Here is a 23,853-nt window from a genome sequence, read left to right as displayed (position 1 = left end):
TTTATTGTCATTCTACCTGGGGCAGGCAGGAAGAATAAAGCTAGGTTTAAGACACCCCTTCCCCCTTGCTTCAGTAGATCTGAAGAGAGACTTGCCAGCTATCCAGGTTTCACTTTTCAGTATAAAATGCCACTTCTGGACTAGAACCAATCTTAGTTTTATTTATTTGTTTGGGGGTTTTTTTGTTTGTTTTTTTTTTGGTTGCTTAGTTGATTGGTTTGCTTTCCCCCCTGACTGCGTACCTACATGTGTCTTCATGGTAAAACTATAAGCACAGATGAATGTAGGAGAATTTGAAATGACTTCAGTCCCTTGCTTTTTTATAACAGTAATGCTTTATTTTTATTTTTTGTTTCCATTGGAATAGAAAATTAATTCCATTATTTAATTTTCTTTTAGAGCCCTCATTTTACCTGGTTACTGTAGCTAACGGGGAATGACAAAAAGCCGTGTTTGATTTCCAATGCAATACTCTTAGGGTTAGAAGGACCCTAGATATCAGTTGGAGTCCCGCATTTCGCAGATGAGGAATCAGACGCCTAGAGAAGGGAAATGGCTTCCTGGGGGCTCTGCAGTTGCTTAGTGGCAGATCTGCGTGTAAAATTCAGGCCTCTTGACTTTCTCCATAGTTCCTTTTCTTCTATATCAGCCCCTGTCGTCCTGTTCCCTTATACAAGGACCTGGAGCAGACACTGACAACAAACCCTTCCTGTGATCTCTCCGGAGAACTTTCTGGTTGGTAAGCTCAAGTGCTTGACAGTGACTATGGCAATATACGTCATTTATCCTGTGACTGCACAGATGACATCCTGTGAATACTGCTGGAAGCCTCCACAAACTCAACACTGAGAGGACTGTTAGTGTCTATGGATCCACAGCTCCCATAGTTTTCATTTGAAATAGACCTGAAAATGTCATTCTCACTGTTAAAGACTAATGCCAGATATGGGTACCGCAGTTATAATTGCTAATTATGTGTCAGTGAGATCCAATGCTTTCTTTCATCAGTGTGCTCACCTGTATATCCTGTTTTGTTATTCTAGGTTTGTGTGCTGGAGAGGCAAATATTTGACTTCCTTGGATATCAGTGGGCTCCTATCCTGGCAAATTTTGTACATATTATTATCGTCATTCTTGGTTTATTTGGAACTATTCAATACAGACCTCGTTACATAAAAGGAGTAAGTACCCTTCCAACCTTTTTCAAATGTTACCGAAATAGAGAAATATATGAAAATGTCTTAAAATTTTATATGCATAACCTCTCCTTAAAGTAAATATGTTTGTTTTCATAGTTTCAAATGACATCTACAATAGCTGAAAATGTCAAGTTTAAAGCATATGACAGTGAATGTAATCCAATTGTTTTCATGAAGTGTACTTACATCAAATTTTCTTTTGTAATTAAAAGCAGAATTATGTCCCTATGCTTATAAAGCATAAAGTCATAGCCTCTGACTTAATAGATTGAATGGGAATGTTCCCATTTTAAAAAATAATATTTTAAAACTGAATAAAGATAGTTTAAATTAATACAAATGAATTTATAGTTTCAGTGCAAACATATTAATACATATTAGGGTTAAAAATTGACATGTTTGAAAGCCAAAAGAGCCTGGACCAATATCTCTGTGTTCTCCATGATTTCCTTTTTGGCTCAGAGAAAGTATTTTGCATTCCCACTCAAGTTAAGCTTACTTAACATAAAAGTGAAATCCAACTGTGTTGCAGTTGCTATGGGAACCATAACTTAGGATTTTTTTTGCTTTTGTATGTGCCTCAGATCTCAGCTATAGCTCTTCATTAATGTCTTTTTTTCTGTCTCATCATTTTTTTTCTCTGTCTTCTATTTTAACAAAGGAAAAGTCTATAGGCATTTATTTAAAATTATACAGTGAGTTTGTGGTAAAAGTAGATGTAGAAGATAGCACAGGTGAAGCCCTGCCTTATTCAGCACAAGCCGGCAGGTTGTCTGGGTTTCAGGAAGCCCTCCCTCACATAAAAGGTGCCTCCTATGACCTGTTCTCTCTGTCACCGGGAAGCCAGATAATGTTCCTTGGTTCAGAAATAGGCAATATGAGAGCAACTGGGGCGCAGACATTCACTGTCTGGTTAAAGATGAGCAAAGAGTTCATAGTCTTTTCAAAGTGCACACCCAGAAATTGAGTGCATGTTATATCTAAGGCTGTGTGCCCATGTAAATCTCATAAAAAGACAGATGTGTTCTCTTGCAGAGTGAAGTTTTTCATTGCACAGGATATTAATAGTATGGTTCATTTTTTTTAAATATAAGTTGTACTTTGATCCAATATAGGCGCACTCTTACAGGGTTTGGGAGTGAAGTCATAATACCTGGGTTGAAATCTTGCATCTGCAAAATTTTGTGTGACTTTAATATTTTTGTTTATTGATTGAGTTTAGAGCAAGATAAGAAAGAAGAGAGAGAGAGAGAGAGAGAGAGAGAGAGAGAGAGAGAAAGAGAGAGAGAGAGAGAGACCTTGATTTATTGTTCTACTCATGTATGCACTCATTGGCTGATTCTTGTATGTGCCCTGACCGGGGGTCAACCCTGCAAACTTGGCCTATTGGGATGATGCTCTAACCGGCTGAGCTAAACTTGGTGTGACCGTAGAGAGCATAACCTCACTGATCCTAGTGTCCCTACCTTTTAAATGAAAGCAATAATTATATTAATTCATATGCTTTAATTAGTTTATATATTATAACCAATTATATAAAAGATTTAACTTTTATTAATAAAAGACTTTGAGGTTTCTCCATGATTTTATTCTTACAAAGGATGCCGCTCTGATCATTATACATATAGATATGTCTTCTCCATTTCTATGAGGTTCTTGGGACAAAAATCTATGTGTGGATCTAAATGTTTGTACAGCTGAAACACTTGGAGGTTTGTTTTGAGGAATAAATGAGATATTCTATAAAATGTCCTTAGCACAAAACTTGGTGTTTAAAAATTTGTCAATAAATGTTAGCTATAAGAGTGTTTGCTCTCTTTATTGTTATTATTATTTGAAAATAATATTAAACTGTATAGATTAACAATAGGCTGGCAGGCACTTAAAATAGAGTAAGGTCTTCCAAGCTGTTAGTTGAACTATTTCTGGCCCTTTTAGTCCAAGCTGCTGCAACTCTAAAATATGGTACGTGATTTCTGTGTATCAAATTATAATTCCATCCCTGTAGGTAAAATACATACCCACAAATCTTTTCAAGACGGGCTGCTCTCTCTAGCATGAAAGGTAAAAAAGGATGCCATGGGACATCTTTAAGATTGTTAGAACTTCTGTGTAGTTCAGAAAGTCTGAAATCTTTCTGAGGTCTTAACAAGGTGTCTTAGAGCTACATCTTTAGTTTGATCTTGACTAGCAGACAGCATTTTGAATTTGATCTTTTCCTTGAGACATTGTCTTACTTGGAAAATCTCTTGACAGCTGGAGATACTGTAAATGTGAAACTTTTATTTTCTAAATCAGCAAGTCCTGAGTTGGAAAAATATCCTGTAAATTATACTTGAAAAATGAATTGTTCTTTTTCTTGATAATTTTTCTCTTAAATATCATGTTATATGTGTTTAAAAGGTGACAAGTAACACTGTCAGTTCTTTGCTTGAAACCCCGTTAGCCTGGCCCACAAGGTTATAGGTATGTTCTCTGTCTTCCCAGTTACTGCAGGCTCTGGACAGGCTAATTGTTCTGACAGTTGTCTTCATGAGTCCCCTTGGCCCCCGCCCTCTGAAACAGCTTCCTTAGGTTGTTTCTATCTCCACCTATAGTCTCCTTGCTGCCCTCTGGCCTCCACCTGCCTTCTTGTCTCCAAACAAATGCTGAGTGTTTTGGGTTTGTGTTACAGTACCACTCAAGTTTTAGCACCCATTTCTGTTCTAGCTACCTATTTTGGTATAATTTCTGTATAACAAACCATTTCTGTATAATGGAATTCATGGAATCTGGTGGCTGTGATACCATGTTGAAAGTCAAAAGTGCAATCAGGAAAATAGATAATTTGCCATAGAAATGGAATTAAGATTTTTCAATTTCCCTTAATATGAAAAAAAAACCCCCACCAAACCAACAACTACAATTAAAAGACATTTCAATGGCATCATAGATGCCAAAAATTTTGATCAGTGAAGGACCTGGTTTTAACATCTTATCAAACAATTTGAAACTTATATGACCAATTCATTGTTCATTCTACCAATTACACCAATGTTATATGTTATACTACATAACATAATACATAATACATTATGCTGTTTTTATATATATTATGCTATTTCCATGTCATTATCATAAACAATTTCCTATTTTCTCCACAAAAATTCCTCATCTGTACTTGCAATTTAATTCCTTAGGAAGAATTGCCTAGGTATAATGAAATAATATGAATAATTTTAAGGCTCTTAATATATAACTGAGAATTGCCTATCCCTAATTATTTTACTGAATTTTCCTCCCACCACTGTACAGCAGAGTCTATTTCACTGCACTCTGGCTAACCTTGAATATTATCTGTTCTCACTTTCGTTAATCTGATAGGAGAAGAAAATATATTTTAAATTTGCCTTTCTTATTTTTACTGAGTTGGGCTTTTTCATATGTTCATTAACCATTTTTATTTCCTTTTTGGGAGATTATCTTTTGGTGTTCATTGTTCATTTTCCCCCTGGAGTCTTAGTGCTTATCTATATATGGATCACTTAGTAAAGATATTTGATATTTAAATATTATAAATTTTCATTTGATACTTATTTTTCTCTTATTAAAATTAACTTTTCTTTCTCTTTGAGATTTCTTGAATTGCTTTAAACATTATAAAATGTATATATTATTTGAAAAGTGTAATGTTAAGCCTTCATTATCTTTGGGTCTAAATTTACTAAAGCAAAAAGGCAGATACCCTGAAATAGAGTCTAAGAAATGCATCTCTTTCCACATTTTCTATTTGTAAACATTTTTATTTATCGATGCAACATTTTACTCTATGTTTTGTTTTGTTAACTGGAAGAAAAAAGCCCCCAAAAAGCATGTTGGCATCATCTGAAACACAGAACACATGATCAACAAATAACATGTAGAGAGTATTGGTATATTTAAGAGTAAAGAAGAAATTTAAAAAAAAAACAAAACAGTTAATTGAAACAGGAAGTCATTAGTATTCTTTGAGGGCCTCTGACTTTCAAGGAGTATAATATATTGAAGGAAAATGAAATTGATTATTTCAATTCCAAGCAAAGGAAACCTAAAGCCAGAATTCATAGAAAGCATCTAAATTGTGCAATTCTCAACAGTATCAGTCCACATCCCCCTCAAAACAAAACAAACAAACAAAAAACCACAATTAACTCTGGTGAAATAATTCATGAATAAACACATACATGGCTCCCATGAAAGCATGACCTTATTTTACCTTATGTTATAAGTGGAATTGTTTAATGCATCTGTGTCTGGGCCTGAAGCAAGCAAAATGTGATCTGGGATATCTAATGTTTATTATGAATGACAAGAAGATGTTAATGAGTAGAACTGCTTTAAATTTTCTCGAATAATCTGAGGAGTGTGTAGGTTTCTAATTGCTAATGGCACAGCAGTGTTCTTGGTGATATTGCCAAAGGACATGATGCTAATAGCACGCAAAAACATTTCCTTCCTTCCTTCCTTCCTTCCTTCCTTCCTTCCTTCCTTCCTTCCTTCCTTCTTTCCTTCCTTCCTTCCTTCCTTCCTTCCTTCCTTCCTTCCTTCCTTCCTTGTTCCTTCCTTCCTTTTCTCCTTCCTCCTTCCTTCCCTCCTCTCTCCCTTTCTTTCTATTTAATGAAGTTATTTTGAAAGAATAAAAAATACCTTATATACAGTTTGAATCTACAGGCTTGATCAAAGAAACCCAGTCCCAAAACTAGATATGAATTAAAAATAGCTAAAAATGTATTACTCAAATGTTATAAGAAAGTAGAAGAGTATAGCATTCCAATGCCGGGATCCAACCCCAGCGGGTCCAGGGTTTCCCAAAGGCGTAGACGGAGTGGGCGAAGAAGGAATGACATGGAGACAGCGTTCAGTTGATCAGCAGCCTAGCCAGGATCTCCAGCCAGGATCTCCAGCCAAGTTCTGGTCTGGATCTCCAGAGAGGTTCTGCTTAGGATCTCCAGCCAAGTTCTGTGTCCAGGTTCTAGTCAGGTTCTCTTGCCATGTTCTATAGTCAGGTTCAGTCCAGGATCTTTTGCCATGTTCTCTCGCTAGGTTCTTCTTCTAGGTTCTGTGGCCAGTTTCTGTCCAGGATCTTTTGCCATGTTCTCTCCAGCGAAGTTCTTCTGTCTCTAGGTTCTGTGTAGGTTCTGTCTTCTTGGTTCTGTCTTCTTAGTTCTGTCTCTTGCTGTCTTGTTACATCTGTATTTATACCAGTTGATTCAATCCCATCAATCTCTATTACAAAGGTTAGGGTGTTTCTTATCTCCATTCCAGGGAGTAAAGATTATGTAGCTTAAGCATGATTGTTCGTAGTTAAAGTGATTAATTACCCACCTGGCACTTAGTTGAGGGGTTTTATTCCCTCCCTAACTTCAGGGGAAAATCTCTACCTGGGGAAACAATCTTTCTCAGAGAGGAGACCTTGGTTAAAACACATAGTGCCAAGAAGGTGAGCAAACATATTAAGAACAGTATGCCATATATGCCAGGTCCTTTGAAACAGCAAGGATGGACCGGCTCCCCTAACTTCAGGGGAAAATCCCTACCTGGGGAAACAATCTTTCTCAGAGAGGAGACCTTGGTTAAAACACATAGTGCCAAGAAGGTGAGCAAACATTTTAAGAACAGTATGCCATATATGCCAGGTCCTTTGAAACAGCAAGGATGGACCAGCTCCCGGCATTCCAAAATCAAGGTAACATTTGTAAGAATCATATATTTTATTCTTGCCACTTTCATTACCCTCCACCTTGACACCTTTCTCTACAAATCCTATAAACCTCACCTGAACTTCACAGCACTTTTGCCTAAGCCCATATGACTAGGAATTGGTAAAGTTAGGATGTGCACCTAGATCCTCTTAATTGCCAAACCCATGCTGTTAACCGCTGTATTGAACTGTCTCCTAGGAACACAGCTGAGAGGGCCAAGATCTAGCTGAAAAATTTTTTTTAAGTTGTTGGCAAGTTTAAAATCCATTATGGAATTTGCAGTTGGAAGAGCATTAGATTTTAAATTGTGGTCGGCCAGCTCTATATTAAGGACTACATTTTTAACTTTGTATTTAATGAAGAAATGACCTCACCTATATATATATATATAAAAGTCTAAGTGACTGTTACAACTGGACGACCAGTAACTATAATGCGCACTGACCACCCCAGGGGCCAGATGTTCAATACAGAAGCTGCCCCCTGGTGGTCAGTGCACTTCCACAGCCAACCTCCTGTGATCCTCCCCGCCAGTCTGCCCTGATTGGCCAATCTCCCGCCAGGCCAACGGACCCCACTGTGCATGAATTTGTGCACTGGGTCTTTGGTGTTTTAAGAATTAAGAACAGAAAACCCTTAGTGATAGATAATTTAGTCTTGGGGAAGTACAGTATCATAGGGTATCCTTAATTTCCAGAAATTGATGTTTAAATTATATTTTATAGCAATAAACATTTTGATGTTGACAATGCTTATGTACACATATATGCATATATAATATAATTTATATATGATGTATAATTATATATTAAGTATTAATATATAATTATTTATCCACACTTATTATTTGAAAAGAACTTAAAATAATTGATGGGAGAATTTATTTCTTTGTAATTGAAAAAATACCCATAATATATACCAAAAATATGTATGTATATTACATATCTAATGGAGATTATTTCCAGGACATCTGTAACTAATCCTAAAATCAAATGAATGGGGAAGGTTAGATTTTTTGTATTTTGTTTTGTTACTGAAAACCAGGAGATTAAAATAATGTGGTTATAGCTAATTTGATAAAGCAAAGCTGTGATGATTAATAAGACCAGCCAATCTTTATAAATTTTCATTCTTTGTGTTTTAATATCAATAAACTGTTAGGCTATGTGTATCATTATATCCCATTGATTCTTCCAAAATAATGAAAAGAACTGAATATTCTTTCAGTTCATGTATTACGGTTTTAAATGGTAATTTCAGCTTATTTCTGAGTACCAGACTTGGTTCCTTAATTTGGACCACAATCGCGTTTTGTTTTCTCTGTTTTTGTTTCTGTTTTTTCACCACAAAGTATCTCTCAAGGTATGGCCTGTGCTTGGCGATGAGCTCTCCCCGTTGAGGAGGGCACAGAATAGAAAGACAATAGTGAGGCGTTTTCAGACAAGACTTCACTTGCTCTGACTTCCTTCGCTGTGCTCTTCCTGGAGCCGGCGTGGCAAAGGAGAGGGTCCTCATCATCCTGGGCAAGGCCTGCGGGCCGCCCGGTGATGGGGAGACAGAAGACCTAGTTTATAAAAACACTCTAATGTGGCAACTTGGGAAATGTTTAGACACCTCAGAGGGTCTGTAAAAGCAACTAGTCACACACTCAATGTGTATTATAAAAGAAAACTTTTCTAAATTTCTGGAATTTACTGTTTACTGATGATCAGCCATGATTTGAAGTTTAATTGTTCATGGAACTCAGATCCCCATGTACCATATAAACAATAGGAATAAATGGGGTGATCTCTCTAAGTTCTATTTTCACATCATATGCATATGCATATGCACTCTAATAATGTTACCTACCTAAAAATATATGCACTATTGCAGTCATTTTTAAGTTGTTTGTCTATGTTCAAATAGTTGTTTTGCCTCTTCTATTTAATTTTTCTAGGAGGAAAAAAAATCTCCAAAAGAAAAGACATTGCAGCTAAAGCATTAAAAATGTGCACTTTCTGTGTTCAGGACAGAAAATCAATGTAGATTAGCAGTAAAGAGACTTGGAATAGTAGTAAATTAACAGTGACTACTGTTAATGACTTAGACTAGTTTTGGAAAATAAGTCTTTTCCGATAAGCCTAGACGAAGGAAAAACCCATCATCATTACAAGTTTTACAAATTTAGCCCACTCTAAAATAAATGTCATAATGAGACATGGTGAATGCAATTTATTCTCAAAAGGATATTTTCCCTCTGGGATCTATGGGCCATTTATTCTTTAAGAAGAAACTGGATGCTCATGTCCTGATATTAGGCTGTGACTAAAGATTTACAGAACATGGTAAATATAAGTCACTACATTCTGACCATCTAAACTCATGTTTGCAAATCATTGAATACATTTAGAAAAATGTTTATAGGAGTATGTTGTGATATATATATGCATGTATTAGTTTCTTTTCTAAAATAAAAAAAAACAAATTAACTCATGTAGATACTTTTTTAAACTAAAAAGTAAAATCTGACATAAAATAAAAGTCCTTTTCCTTACTCCTCTCCAGTTGATCTTAACTTATTTGTAATTTTTCTGGAATATATACCTCAGATGTCTGTAAAAGCAAAGTCATTGTAGTCTAATATATTTTTTAATTTATACTTTATAGTCTCTTTCTCCCTCCACTGGACTTCTGGTTGCCTTTCTTTATTCTTATAAGAAAAAACAACAACACCTTTTTAAAAATCTCTATTGTTGAAAGTATTACTTATGTCCCCTCCCCCTCTTCTAGCACACTCTTCCCCCCCCCCCCCCACATACACCCCAGGCCTTCACCACCCTATTGTCCATGGGTTATGCATCTATGCATACAAGTTCTTTGGTTGCTCTCTTCCCACCCACCCCTTTTTTAAAAAACAATTTTTCTAAATATATTTCTAATTTGTCTTCAATCTATGGCTTGGTATTTATTTTTCTTCTTATTTTGGAAACTCATTACTTTCCTGTTTGAATTTAGACCATGAATTTAGACAATTTCTTTATATGTGACCATGATTTCATCTGTAGCTTTTTGTTTTTTGTTGTTTTTGTTGTTGTTGTTTTAATGTATTTTATTGATTTTTTTACAAAGAGGAAGGGAGAGGAATAGAGAATTAGAAACATCGATGAAAGAGAAACATCGATCAGCTGCCTCCTGCACACCTCCCACTGGGGATGTGCCTGCAAACAATGTACATGCCCTGGACCGGAATCGAACCTGGGACCCTTCAGTCCATAGGCCAACACTCTATCCACTGAGCAAAACCGGCGAGGGCTGTAGCTTTTTGTCTTAATGGTGGCTCTTATTCCCTGGAGATTTATTCCTCTCATAGTACTTTGTCCATTTGCTCCTAACAGAATTGATTGTTCTGTATGTTTGGTAAATATCTGTCTTCCTGCTCTGCTCTCCTCTCCCAAGTTAGATTCATGCTTGCTTAGATCCCGTGAATTTTCTTTCTGATATTCTTCACAAAATTTCCTGAAAAGGTGAGATAACATTTCTGAGTTTATTCTTCCTTTGTACACTGGAGAAATAGTTTTGCTAGATGCAGAATTCATGATAAGAATTATTTTTTAAGTAGTCAGTACCAAAAATGTAATAAGGTAGAGGAGAAGCCCCAATCATTTCACTAGCCTCTATTTAGTCACCTGTGCACAGTTATATAATGCAATCATTTGAGTGTGTATTATGCAACCAGTATGTGTTATAAGGTACTCGGGGCATTGTCTTGAAATCATCATTTTTTAATGACTATAGGAGGTTGAATACCTGCACCCAAAACAGTCCTCTAGTTTAAAATCAATTGCGGCTTAGTTTAATGGTGTAGATTTTGTGGGACATAGATTGCCCCTCTGTGTATGAAGGCAAACCCTGTATTTTCTCTAGAAAAGAACTATGATCCTACTGTTGCGCCTCATTAGCCAGCCTGTGTGCTGAGGTGGGTGGTGTTCATTGTCAGGTACCAGCCTTATCTGACTCCTCAGCTCTCTGGTATCTTTCCACCCGCCAGTCAACTGCCAGTTGAAGTTCTTGGGCCTCCAGTTAACCAGTATTAGAGACTAGCACTTTTTTAGTAAAACCTCAAAATCGACGCATCTCAACACACATCAAAGTTCCATTAAGAAAGATTACATTTTTGCAGAATTGGCTAAAGGATAAATGGTCCATCTATTCTCTTACAACTGCTATAACCTATTCTACAACAACCGTACTTCCTACCTGTATTGTATCACTTTATTTCTTTCAGGACATTTTTACTTCAGAATTTCATTTTAGCAATATGTCAGTTAACCTACATTTAAACGATTTTATAAGAAATAAATTGATGACATTTATTTATTACAAAATTTTGTTGAAAACATTGCTTTAAACACTCATTAGAAAACTATATCTTTTGTCTCATTCCTGGAAATAACAATACTTTTCTTACGCATTCGGTTGTTTTATCTAAAGGGCCTAATGATTTTTTTTAAAAAAAGCTTTGTAGATTTGTTTTCTGGTAAAAGTAATACTTAATTCTTTTTTATACAAATATTTAGCTCTTACTGTGTGCTGGATACTCTCCTAGGCACTGTGATCTCAGCATTTTAAAAAACCAAAGCCCAAGCTGTTAAGGGGAAGATAGATGGTACATAGGCAGTAAGTATGTAATAGGTCACAGGATGATGGTGCAACATAAAAGTTGTGTGTGTGTGTGTGTGTGTGTGTGTGTGTGTGTGTACACACACGTTCTGTCTTTGATACTTTACATGTGTAGTAAGTTAATAAATTCCCTTTACTGAGCTCATAATTACATTAATCTACATTTATACTTGAACTAGAGGCCTGAGGCACGAAATTCAAGAGTAGGCCTTCACAGCCTTGGCTGCCTGGATCCCTCCCTCACAGTCGCAGGTGGCTGCCTCACTCCCTGTGCCTGGATCTCTCTCTTGCAGCCGTGGTGGCTGCCTCAATCCCACAGCTGCAGCCCTGGCTTCATCCTGGAAGGACATCCAGCAGGAAGTCTGATCTAATTATGCTTTTATTATCCTATCTAATAAAAGAGAAACATGGTAATTGGTGTACGACTGCTACACTTCCCATTGGCTAATCAGGGTGATATGCAAATTAACTGCCAGCCAAGATGGCGGCCGGCAGCCAGGCAGCTTGAAGCGAACATGAGGATTGCTTGCTTCAGTGACGAAGGACTCCAATGTTCCCCGCCTGCTGTTGGAGGCCTCTGACTGGCAGTTTGAAACATAGTTACAAAAATAGAAGCTAAACAAAACCCCAGAAACCAGCTTCAACTAGCCGGGATCTCAGACCTTGAGTTGATACAGAGTTTCAATTGTAGAACCTAAACAAACCAGATACCTGCTTTCAGGGGCAGAGGCCTAAGAGCTGGAGCCTCAGAGCTAAAGCTGGCTCAGAATAAAAAAAGGAAAAAAAGAAAAAAAGGAGCAGTTGGGAGCTTCAGTCCCAGCCTGAAAATAGCCCTCAGCCCCTCACCCAGACTGGCCAGGCACCCCAGTGGGGACCCCCACGCTGAAGGGTGTGTGACCAGCTGCAAACAGCCATCATCCCCTCATCCAGACTGGCCAGGCACCCCAGTGGGGACCCCCACCCTAATCCAGAACACCCTTCAGGGCAAACCAGCCAGCCCACACCCATGCACCAGGCTTCTATTCTATATAGTAAAAGGGTAATATGCCTCCCAGCACCAGGATCAGCGGAGCCACGAGGTCTCCCGGCACTGGGATCAGCATGACAGGGGGCAACGCCCAAACCCCTTGATTGTCCCGTGGCTCTGTGTGTGACAGGGGGCGGGGCCAAAACCTCCCTATCGGCCCTGCTCTGTTCGTGACAGGGGAAGGCGCCCCAACCCCCTGATCGGCCCTGCTCTGTGCCAGATGGGGGGAGCTCCCCAACCTCCTGATCACCCTGCGGCTCTGTGTGTGACAGGGTGCGGCGCCCCAACCCCCGCACCCCACGGGCCCAGCTCTGTGTGTGACGGGGTAGAGCCATAACCTCCCCATCGGCCCTGCCCTGAGTGTGAGAGTGGCCCACCACCTCTGTGGGTGATAGAGGGTGGCGCCCCAACCCCCTGATCTGCCCTGCTCTGTGCGTGACAGGGGGGAGCTCTCCAACCCCTTGATCGGCCCTGCTCTGTGCATGACAGCCCAACCCCCTGATTGGCGTGACAGGGGGTGGTGCCGCAACCTCCCCATCGACCCTGCCTTGAGTGTGACAGGGGGCGGTGCCCCACCCCCCAATTGGCCCTACCCTGAGCGTGACTGAGGGTGGCATCACAACCTCCCAATCTGCCCTGCTCTGTGCAATTCCCCAATCGGCCCTGCTCTGAGCCCGACCAGGGGCTGCACCTGGAGATTGGGCCTGCCCTCTGCCACCCAGGTGCAGGCCTAAGCCAGCAGGTCGTTATCTCCCGAGGAGTCCCAGACTGTGAGAGGGCACAGGCCGGGCTGAGGGACCCCCCCTCCCCCCCCCCCGAGTGCACAAATTTTTGTGCACCGGGCCTCTAGTCTATACTAATAAAAGCGAAACATGCAAATTGGTGTCACTCCGCTATGTCCACCAGCCAATCGGATGAGTATGCAAATTAGCCCAACAAAGATGGCGGTTAATTTGCATACGCAGGCGCTGAGCGAAGACTGAAGGCTCTGCTGGACTGAAGACTGAAGAGTGAAGAGGCTTGGCTTCTCCGCTGCGGCCAGACCAAAGGCCTGGGTTCCAGGTGCCGGAGGAAAAGTGGTGCCAGCAGCCAGGGGAAGGAAGGCCTCTTGTGCAAATCTTCGTGCAGCGGGCTTCTAGTGATAGATAATGACAACTGATAGAATATAATTGTCAATTACTATCCTGAAGAAGATTGAAGAAAGATAAGGATATTTGGGTCCAGAAAAAGAAATTTAGAAAGGTATAAAAATGAAAAAAATAACATTAAAATCCCTAGTAACCAGAAAGAATTGCAGTTATCATTTATAAAAATATATTTTCTATTTTTAATAGCCACATGCATAAATACTTTTTTATTTTAACAAATAGTATTTATCCATGCCATTTTGCTTCCTGTTTTACACTTACCATGAACTTCTTACATTTAATTTTATATTATTCAATTGTTCATTAAAGATGTCAAATTAATTCACAATTTGTAAAATGTCCAAATCTTTGCCCATCTTTTTTCTTTTGTAATTTTAAAATATATTTTATTGATTTTTTACAGAGAGGAAGGGAGAGAGAGATAGAGAGTTAGAAACATCGATGAGAGAGAAGCATCGATCAGCTGCCTCCTGCACATCTCCTACTGGGGATATGCCCGCAACCCAGGTACATGCCCTTGACCGGAATCGAACCTGGGACCTTTTAGTCCGCAGGCCGACGCTCTATCCACTGAGCCAAACCGGTTTCGGCATCTTTGCCCATCTTTTGTGTTTATTTTTTTCTAGTTAGCTTGTATTTATAGCTAATTAACCTGTTTTAATATAAAAGTTAACCAGATATTCTTCAATAGGTATTGAAAATCTCCAAATCTCTTTCATATTATCTTTTTATTTTGGTCACTTTGGTCAGTAATTTTTAATTTTAATTTTTGTTAGATAAAACATTTATAGTTTCTTAGTTTCTTGTATGTATTAAATCTCCTGCATTTTTCTTAAGATACTGAATATTTAATCTTTTTATAGAAATATTTTAGCTCATCTGGAATATATTTTAGTACTTAATGGGACACCAACACTATTTTCTTTTGTATAGATAATCATTTGGGCCAGCATTTATTTTCTCAAATAATAGAAATATCATATTTGTTTATATTAATTTATCATAAATATTTTTCCCTAATTGGCTATTCTATTCCACTGATTCATTTGTATCCTATGTCACTATGTAACTAGTGATTACTATGGGTTTATAGTATGTTCTGACAGATGGTAAAACAAATCTGCTCAATATTTCTCTTGTTCATACTTCCCTTGGCTATTCTCCAGCATTAGTCTTTAACATTAAACTTAAAATCATTAATTCAATTAACAACATATAGATTTTGTACTTTTCTTATTATATTTGTTTTTATGTAGTTTGTAAGTTTTATAACAATTGTGAATGGGCAATTTTCCTCTTTGTAAGTGCTAATTTTTTTTTATTATTATTTTTTTTTGGGGGGGGGGATAGTGCTTATTTTTAAATAGGAGAACTATGTTGTTTTGGCACATTTTTTATGTCAGAATTCCCTTATGAAATTTTTCTAGTATGTCTTTGGTTTTTACAGGTGCTATCTTTAGACACAAACTATGTCATTTATGTTTGATGTTAATAGTATTTATTTTACATTCTTAGTGTATTTGCAAGACTCTCCAAGCAAGTGTTAAATATAAATGGCAATAACAAAACTCTCAGTCAAGTTTCTGAATTTAAATGTAAGGATTTCATTAATTTGTAATTTATTGTGTAATTGCTGTTAGTATTCAGTAAGTAGTTTCTACCATGTGCAAGTCATTTCCTTCACTTTTCAGAAATGGCAGTGTGTTTTATTAAATATTTTGAAACTATATTAGTATGATAACATGGTTTCTTTTAAAAATGTTGGATGTATTTAATTAGGTTGATACATGTGCTGCAATTAACCCAACCTTCCTTTTCTAAACTATACCTTATTTTTTTGCAACATATCATTTTTTGCTTCAGTTACTACATTCTATTTTCAATATTTTTATTTCCATTTTATATATTTATTTGAATATCTGATTTATTTATAGTTTTTACTTCTCATACAGGGTGGGGCAAAAGTAGGTTTATAGTTGTGAGTATGCAAAACACTGAGTTTATTCTTGTGTGATTATTTATGAATTATTGCATTGTTTTTCATACAAACAACTGTAAACCTACTTTGCACACCTTGTACTTTTCCAAGTATGCAAGCTTCATAAAATAAATCGAGGAGATTTCCTTCTGTGACCCAATACAATTTAAATAGGGTCAGGGCTATTAATATTTCCTAGAACTCATCTATGATGAAATCAGCTAGTCCTCGTACTTTCATGAAGGTTGCTCTTTAATCATATTTCTAATCCATCCTACAGAATTTGGTCTTTTCCAGTTCTCTGCTTCTTGCATTATTCTGGTAAGATAAATTTTGACAGAGTATCTGTTTCTGGAGCTCTCGTTTTATGTTAGTGTCATAGAGTTCCAGTATTATTTGATTTCTTTCTTTTTAAAATCTCTTTATCCCTAATTTGGTTTCTTTTCTCATTCCTTTTTTTTTTCTCATTCTATGGACATTAAGTTATTTCTGCTTTTGCCGTCCTTCCTCATTCTACAATAATAGGGAGAAGCAGGATCTTGACATACCATGGACACCACCTCCAGTATATTTGCTATTTTTTATAGCAATGGATGTGGCAAATTGATGATGTAGACTTATGACTTTTCTTGATTTGGATTTTTTAGCACAGTCTGTGTGTCAAATAACAATTACAAACCGTTGTTTTAAAAGAAAAAAAGGTTTTGACTGAGCAAACAATTTCACCTTCAAGTTATTTAATTCTGAAATTTATCAACAATCATTATTTTACAATAACAGCCACATTGACACTAAATGAAGAATGGTCTTCGGGAGTAGCAGCTACTACAAAACCACTTTATTATAAAATTCTCTGTGCTATTTATTTAAAAGCAAATCCTTCTTTGTAACAATATCACAAAATACCGTGAATTTGACTCTTCAAATGGCTTGTGAACAGTTTTCATGGCAAGATGCCTTTTGATTGCCCAGCTGATTCCTTAATGGAATAGTTGTCATTTTCCTGGTCATTTCTGTGTTTATTTGTGGACATCTTGTCAGTAGTTTTTGGAAATGTTGACTCATCTGGGAACTCCAGGCACAAGAACATGTTATCTAACTCCCACAGTTAAACCTCTGTCTGCCTAGACCTGTCATTTTCTGGAGCAAAATGGAATCAATTTTTTTCTCTTTCTCCACCTTTTTACTTTTTTTAGAGGTGCCACTTATGTTTAAAGAATTTGTAAACAGAAATGTTTTCCTGTGTGAAGTTAACACATTTAGCCTAGAATTTATTTTTTATTGGCATGTCATCGAATGCAAAATTGGTGTGTGTGTGATAAAGTGCCCCTTGGGAATGAAGCTGCTCTTTTCTAAATAATTTCATTCACAGTGCAGTAAAGTTGGCACCAGGAGATGTCTTATTTTAATTCTCTTGTCACTAGTTTTTGATGGAGGGCTTAAATGTTTATTACACTGTGAAAGTCAAAGAAGTAACCCAAACAGGCAGCTTTTAGACAAATCGATAAGACAAAGAAGTTTGGGCTTGAGGTGGTAAATTAGTAAAGTCATAGAGTTCGTCTATACAGGCTTCTTGGCCTTGAACTCTCTGTCTGGTGATAAGAATGTCTCTTTACCTTCCAGTACAGCATCCTCATGGACTATTTCTTAAGTAACTTTAATTCAAAATAATCAATATGCCAAAGCGGCACATTTTGGTGCAGCCTACACTGAATCCCATCAACTTGTAAATGTCTTGCCTATATAAATATTTATGTTTATCTGCATAACCAAATTTCAGGTGAATCAGCCAACACTTTCCTGGGGTGAGAAGTTGAAAATTTAGTTAAATGCCTAGCCAAAGAATCATTTTAAACTCCCTGTATTGTTTTGTTTTGATATTCAACATGCAAGTCAAGGATTCTTAAGACATTATTTTCTTCAGTGTATTACCATGTATCAAGGATTGTTTCCTGCACTTTGGCCACTTTGTTCTTCTATTGCCACATCATCTTCTATGCAAGTTGAAGGACTACAAGGTCCATTAAAACATGGAAGATTTAAGTGTCGATTACATTATAACTGTTGTATACCATTTACCTCTTGTACTTCTGTGAATAGCTTCTTCTTCTCCTATTAATGCTCTTCATTTATATCACACTCATATATTTGACTTTACAATTTATTTTAGTGCTCCTGCAGCCTGTTGTTAAGGATTTTGTAATTGTATCTTTACCTCAAGAAGAATAATTTCTAAAAGCACATTGTATTACAAGTTCTTTTATAGAGGTATGTGGAAATATAAGTATCACATTCATCAAATATATTCAAGAATTGGGGAAAGAATTACATTGATACTAAAGTGGCTACAGATTCACATATCAGCATTATTATGGGTATTATATCTGTACAAAGAAAGCCATAATAAAAAGAATAAAGAAATGAAGATTCTTTTAGAGAAATCAAGCTATATGAGTGACCTTTAATACATTATATGTAGTACTTTTTTTTTTTATCAATGGCTATGCATCTTTTCTCAAAAAAGTATTGAATGGATGTGTTTAGTTTGCAGCTGGTCACACATCCTTCAGGGTGGGGGTCCACACTGGGGTGCCTGGCCAGTCTGGGTGAGGGGCTGAGGGCTGTTTTCAGGCTGGCTTGTGACTGAAGCTCCCAACCGTTCCTTTTTTTCTTTTTATTTTCTTTTTTATTCTGGGCCAGCTTTAGCTCTGAGGCTTGGCTCCAGCTCTTAGGCCTCCGCTGCTGAAAGCAGGTATCTGGTTTGTTTAGGTTCTATAATTGAAACACTGTTTCAACTCCAGCTATGAGATCCCAGCTGGCTGAAAGCAGGTTTCTGGGGTTTTGTTTAGCTTCTATATTTGTAACAATGTTTCAAACTGCAAGCTCAGAGGCCGGCAAGGCAGGCAGGGAACGTTGGAGTCCTCTGTCACTGAAGCAAGCAAGTCTCACGTTCGCTTCAAGCTCCCTGGCTGCCGGCTACCATCTTGGCTGGCAGTTAATTTGCATATCATCCTGATTAGCCAATGGGAAGGGTAGCGGAGGTACAGCTAATTACCATGTTTCTCTTTTATTAGATAGGATCATTGTAGCTGGTCCCCATTATTCTATTTCTGCCCCTAACAATTATACTCTTTTAGGTGTATTGGTTAAAATGAAGGCTTTTCAATAATTCACACACTGAGTACATTCTTTGCTAATAGGAAGAGCAGGAGACGGGTTTTGCTGTTGTCATGTGGGAGCATCCCTTTAGGCTTATAGTCTTAGGAGGCGGTTAGACCTGAAAACAGCTAACTTGGATTATATTTGATATTGCTATTTAAATATTTAGTTTCATCACATAGAAATATGCACTCCTAGAAAAGCAAATTATATAAAAACTAAGATGATCTTGATAATTTTGGAAGGCAGTGGTGCTCACTGCTTTGCCACCAACACACAGATTTTGGTAACTTTGAGGGCCAAAAAGAAGGACAAGCCTTCAGATGAAGCCATTTGCTGCTAACCCAGAAGGTTCAAAGTCTTCCTATGTTTTTCTCATAGCTCTTTAGGCCTGTGGGCTCTCCAGGTCCTGGTGATAAACTTTACCCCCTGCATTTAGAATTTCAGTTACAATTTAGCTAAATTCATTAGATCATGGGTACCCCAGCTTTGATAATTTGCTTTTTATGTTTTTTTAAGAGCAATGCACTCCCATCTGTGACAGATGCTCTCTTCCTACTCCATAGTCAGACAGTGTATTTTCTGTTTTAGGGGAAATGGAAGGCAACATTTAAGTATTATGACTATTAATATTTCCAAGGTAAAAATACAATGTTTGTTTTATTATTTAAATTGGCACCTTTTGATATTTTGATTTGCTCTTTTGTCACTAGGATTTGTAATGTAAATCATAAACTGAATATTCTGAGAAATAGATAGTATTCTAGGTCACTAGATATTGAAAGGCAAGTCTCTATGACTGTTCTTCACATTTGGAACAGGGACAACAATGTGTAACTGAATTTTAGAGGAATAATTTATTGAGACATTCATGTATCAAAAAAATAATCTATGTAAAAGTTTACATAAAAATATTCACTGCATTTGGTTATGTTCCTAACCTTGATCCAGGTTGTGGGGATGTAACTAAGTAGGAAGGTGAAAATCTGTCTTGAATTCTCTCTAGTGATCTCATTTCTAAAATGTTGGTGATGAACGTTAGAGGTACACCTCTAGTGATATTTTCAACTTGGTTTGAAAAGAAATTCCTGATACTTATTCCTTGCACTCAAAATAAATTATGCTGAACTAAGTCTTGTTATAACAGTGCAGCTGGTAGGGTTAAGTCATGATCCTTTAAAAGTGGAATGCTCATGGTAGCTCTGGCACCTGCCAATGAGCAGAATTGTCATAGCTTCACATGTCCTCACTGGAAGTTGGAATTTATAAGTCCCTAGATCTCATCAGCTGGCAAAAAAATAAAAGTATAGGTCCTTTAAGATCCAAATTAAAGACTCCCAAGTTCACATCTTCCCAGATTAGCATAAAGTGCAATTCCTCCTACTCCATCACCCTCTTGAATGTTATGTCCCAGCATGTCCAGGGCTGCTTATTCATGTCCAAGAAGTTAGTCCTGATTATTTTATCTTACTGATAAAATCTGTACTCAAATATACTTCCACATGAAGGGACCACACAATACCTGCCAAAAATGCCGGGTGCTCCATAAATGCCACCTCCTGCTGCAGTATAATGACCACACACAGATAGTCCAGTTAATTTGCCCTTTCCATTTTTGCTGCTGCCATAGTTACTAGGGGTCAGAGATTAGTGTCCCCAATGCCTTCTGTCACAGCATTACTCCAAGTCTCCACAGATACTAGTCTTTGCTGACTGGTTCAGGCTTTGATGGCAGCTGATCCTTAAAGACCCCCTTCCAGCTCTGCCAAGCTGGAAGAGCACCAGCCTTCTCCCAGTGTTGAAACAGCTGCCATTCATTCTGCTCCCTATAGCTCCTGTAGGGTGCCTGGTTTAGTAGGGGTAGGACATCAATTGTTCATTATTCTTACACCCAGCCCTTCCTTCTGATTTCCTAATCCCTAGTATTACACTTGGGTCACTCGTCCAACATTATCCTTATGTTGAGATTTCTCACGGGGTCCCTGTTTTTCTATCCCAGGAGTCAGATTTAGTCTAACAATGTTGATTCTCAGATGGAAAAGAAATAGGTTATGGACCCTTTCAATTTCCCTTATCCCAGAAATTGTTTTAGTCTATGTCAGTGGTTCTCAACCTTCTGGCCCTTTAAATACAGTTCCTCATGTGGTGACCCAATCATAAAATTATTCCGTTGCTACTTCATAACTGTAATGTTGCTACTGTTATGAATCGTCATGTAAATATCTGATATCCAGGATGGTCTTAGGCGACCCCTGTGAAAGGGTCCTTAGACCGCCAAAGGGGTCACGACTCACAGGTTGAAAACGCTGGTCTATGTCAATGAAGAGATTCTTACAGATTCCTAGGGGAGGGGTATTGAGTAATTTGCATGCTAGCCAGCAACATGTAGTACTTGCCTTTGCCTGAGCAAACTAGATCTTGTTATAGTGGTTCTTTCTCCACGGACTTTAGGTGAGGTTAAATGGGTGCTTGCCTTATATAACTAAAAGGCAGCATTAGCAGACCTGATGGAGTGTCTGCACCAGTGGTGTGAACAAAGATCCCCCCTCCGTGCAAATAGCAATTTTCATTCTTCATCAGTTGTAATGCCTAGCCTCCCGGGAAGTCTGCCACACCGTGAAGAGAAGCCGCAGACTATGTGAACTCTAACCGCGTACCTACTGAAAAGAGTTTTATTGATGAGTGATTTTTAAAGCCACGACTCTATCCCCAGTGTTATACGAGACAACATCGAACACTTGTCTGGAAATTGGCAGTTGAAAATAAGTTAATATAATTTTTCCCTAAAAATCATAAAATTTGTTAATAGCCAATGTTCTGGGATCTAAGGATAAGGATCTTCCTCTATTACTTTTGAAATGTGTTGACCTTTTCACTCGTATTCAAGTCAAATAAACTCTTTAAGCTTCGGTTTTATCTTCACAGCAGTTATCAGTTGTTGCAAGTATAAAATGAAAGATTAATATAAAATATTGAGCATATACCTGACATAACTAGGTTCTCAAATGCTCATCTGGTACATTAAAATCTTCACTTCTTTGTCGATTTCAACATCATTCTTGGTCATGCTTTATCGAGGCTTAGTAGCAGAGACCCATCAGCTAGGAGACAAAAAGTTTCTGAACTAAGACATAATAAAAATTATTTAAGTCTTCTTCTGAATAAGGTTCCAGTGCTCTTCTATCAGAACTTCATTTTCAAATGTTCTTTATGTATCTCTGTGTCACAGTTCTATACCTAAATGTTGAGTAGCAGCAGACCTGCTTTTCTTCTCTTCTTTATCTGTGTCCATTTTTAGTGTTTCCATTATGATATCCAACTTTCAGGGCTCAGCAGAAAAAGGGGCACTGCTTTTTCAAACCTTGTTCATTGTCATGAGAACCATTACTAGGAATGAAACATTTTCAATTTGACACTAAAAAGCAAAATAAATAACACATATGGTGGTAAGCTGCTGAACTAAAGATGTGCCAAAATTCCCATTGCTCACTATTCCTATAATTCACCTGTCAGCAGCTCTATTTGTTTGAAGATTGCTTGGATGGGTTGTTGTCTATATACAGGCATAAGTGATAAGGCCATCCACATTCATCTATGATAAACATAACTATAAATTATATATAATTTTAAATGTAAAATGATAAAGATCCCAGAAAAGCAGCTTCTCATTTTTTGTGTGAACTCAGCAGATAATGAATGAGTTGGTAATGCGTGGAAGTTTCCAAGACCATGCTACAGTGTGCCTGTTATCAGTCGCGATGCTGTCATTAAACCATTTTAGAATGGCCCAGCAAACGATTTCCTAGAATGCTGTAGTAAGGGCTGCCACCGGAGTTTTGTGAAGTCCTCAGAGACTGTATGGTTTTATCAGAGCTAATGATGTATGTATCAACGGTGTATCCAGAGTGATGATCTGTGGTAGCTTATGAATGGGCCTTGTGATCAGTAAAGAAATAACATTCCCAGTTGTTAAATTCAAGGAATAAGCATCTTAATTCACTTAAATGTTTTAGATTTAATTGATTCTGAAGATGTGGGAGTCCACTGCTCTACCAGGAACAAAGAAGCATGGGAACTCTGTTACTTTCGGGAAATGCCTACAGACAGACAGTTACCATTTGGAGAATACAGGGCATTTTTGTGAAGCATTTTGATTACAGTAATAGTAATAATAATCATAAATATTAGAGACCTCTGAATATCAGTCCCTAGAAGACACAAATGAGGAAATTAATAAATGAGGAAATTATGAAAACAAAATTGTAGTATATTTCATTTCTAAAATTCCCTTTGGGAATCGCATAGATTTCTGCCAATTGCCTATCACCTTCAATGTGGTTATTGAAACTGCTAAAACACAGAGCTTTTAAATAGTTACTAGATTCTATAGTATTATTTTTCCATAGATATATATCTTCCCAAGCTTTTTTTTTCAAATTAGATCATTCACCTGAAAAGAAAAATGACATTTTTCAAGGGTGAATTACTAAATATAGCATTTCCAAGAAAAACTCATGATGTATATTTTATTTTGACAATAATGAAAGCAAGCAAAATAAGGAAAAATATTATTTTTATGTTATGAAGATGAGATTGTCTTTGATATCAGTGTGAACATATTCAATACTCTATGCCCCTTCTTACATTTTTTCCCCAAAAGTGTACATTAACCCTTACTTTCCAGTTCGTTCTCTCTCTCTCTCTCTCTCTCTCTCTCTCTCTCTCTCTCTCTCTCTCTTTCTCTCTCTTTTAGAGAGAGAGAAATATTAATGTGAGAGAGATACATCTATTGGTTGCCTCCTGTCAAACCTATAACCCAGGTATGTGCCCTTGACCAGGTATTGAACCTGAGACCCTTCAGTCTGAGGGCTGATGTTCTACTGATGCTCTAACCACTGAGAAAACTCACTAGGGCCGTTTCTTTTTTATTCTCTTTTTTGATTGTTGTTCTGAATAAGGA

At 37.5% G+C, this 23,853-nt stretch overlaps 1 protein-coding gene across 2 annotated transcripts in view; it reads left to right on the top strand.

The window, feature by feature from the left end:
* Window positions 1-23,853, top strand: part of NKAIN2 (sodium/potassium transporting ATPase interacting 2) — a gene marked incomplete at both ends in the record, with an annotated part of 791,704 nt that overhangs the window by 380,466 nt on the left and 387,385 nt on the right. For both annotated transcript variants that reach the window (XM_081094748.1, XM_081094749.1), the window contains one exon: window positions 1,044-1,181. In XM_081094748.1, coding sequence (XP_080950874.1) covers window positions 1,044-1,181 — 138 coding nt within the window. The remainder of the gene's footprint in view (window positions 1-1,043; window positions 1,182-23,853) is intronic.

This window comes from Myotis nattereri (genome assembly GCF_964212035.1).
Source record: "Myotis nattereri genome assembly, chromosome: 6".
In the NCBI taxonomy this organism is placed as follows: Eukaryota; Metazoa; Chordata; class Mammalia; order Chiroptera; family Vespertilionidae; genus Myotis; species Myotis nattereri.
Note: the sequence above shows the minus strand (reverse complement) of the source record. Positions and strands in the feature narration are given on the sequence as shown.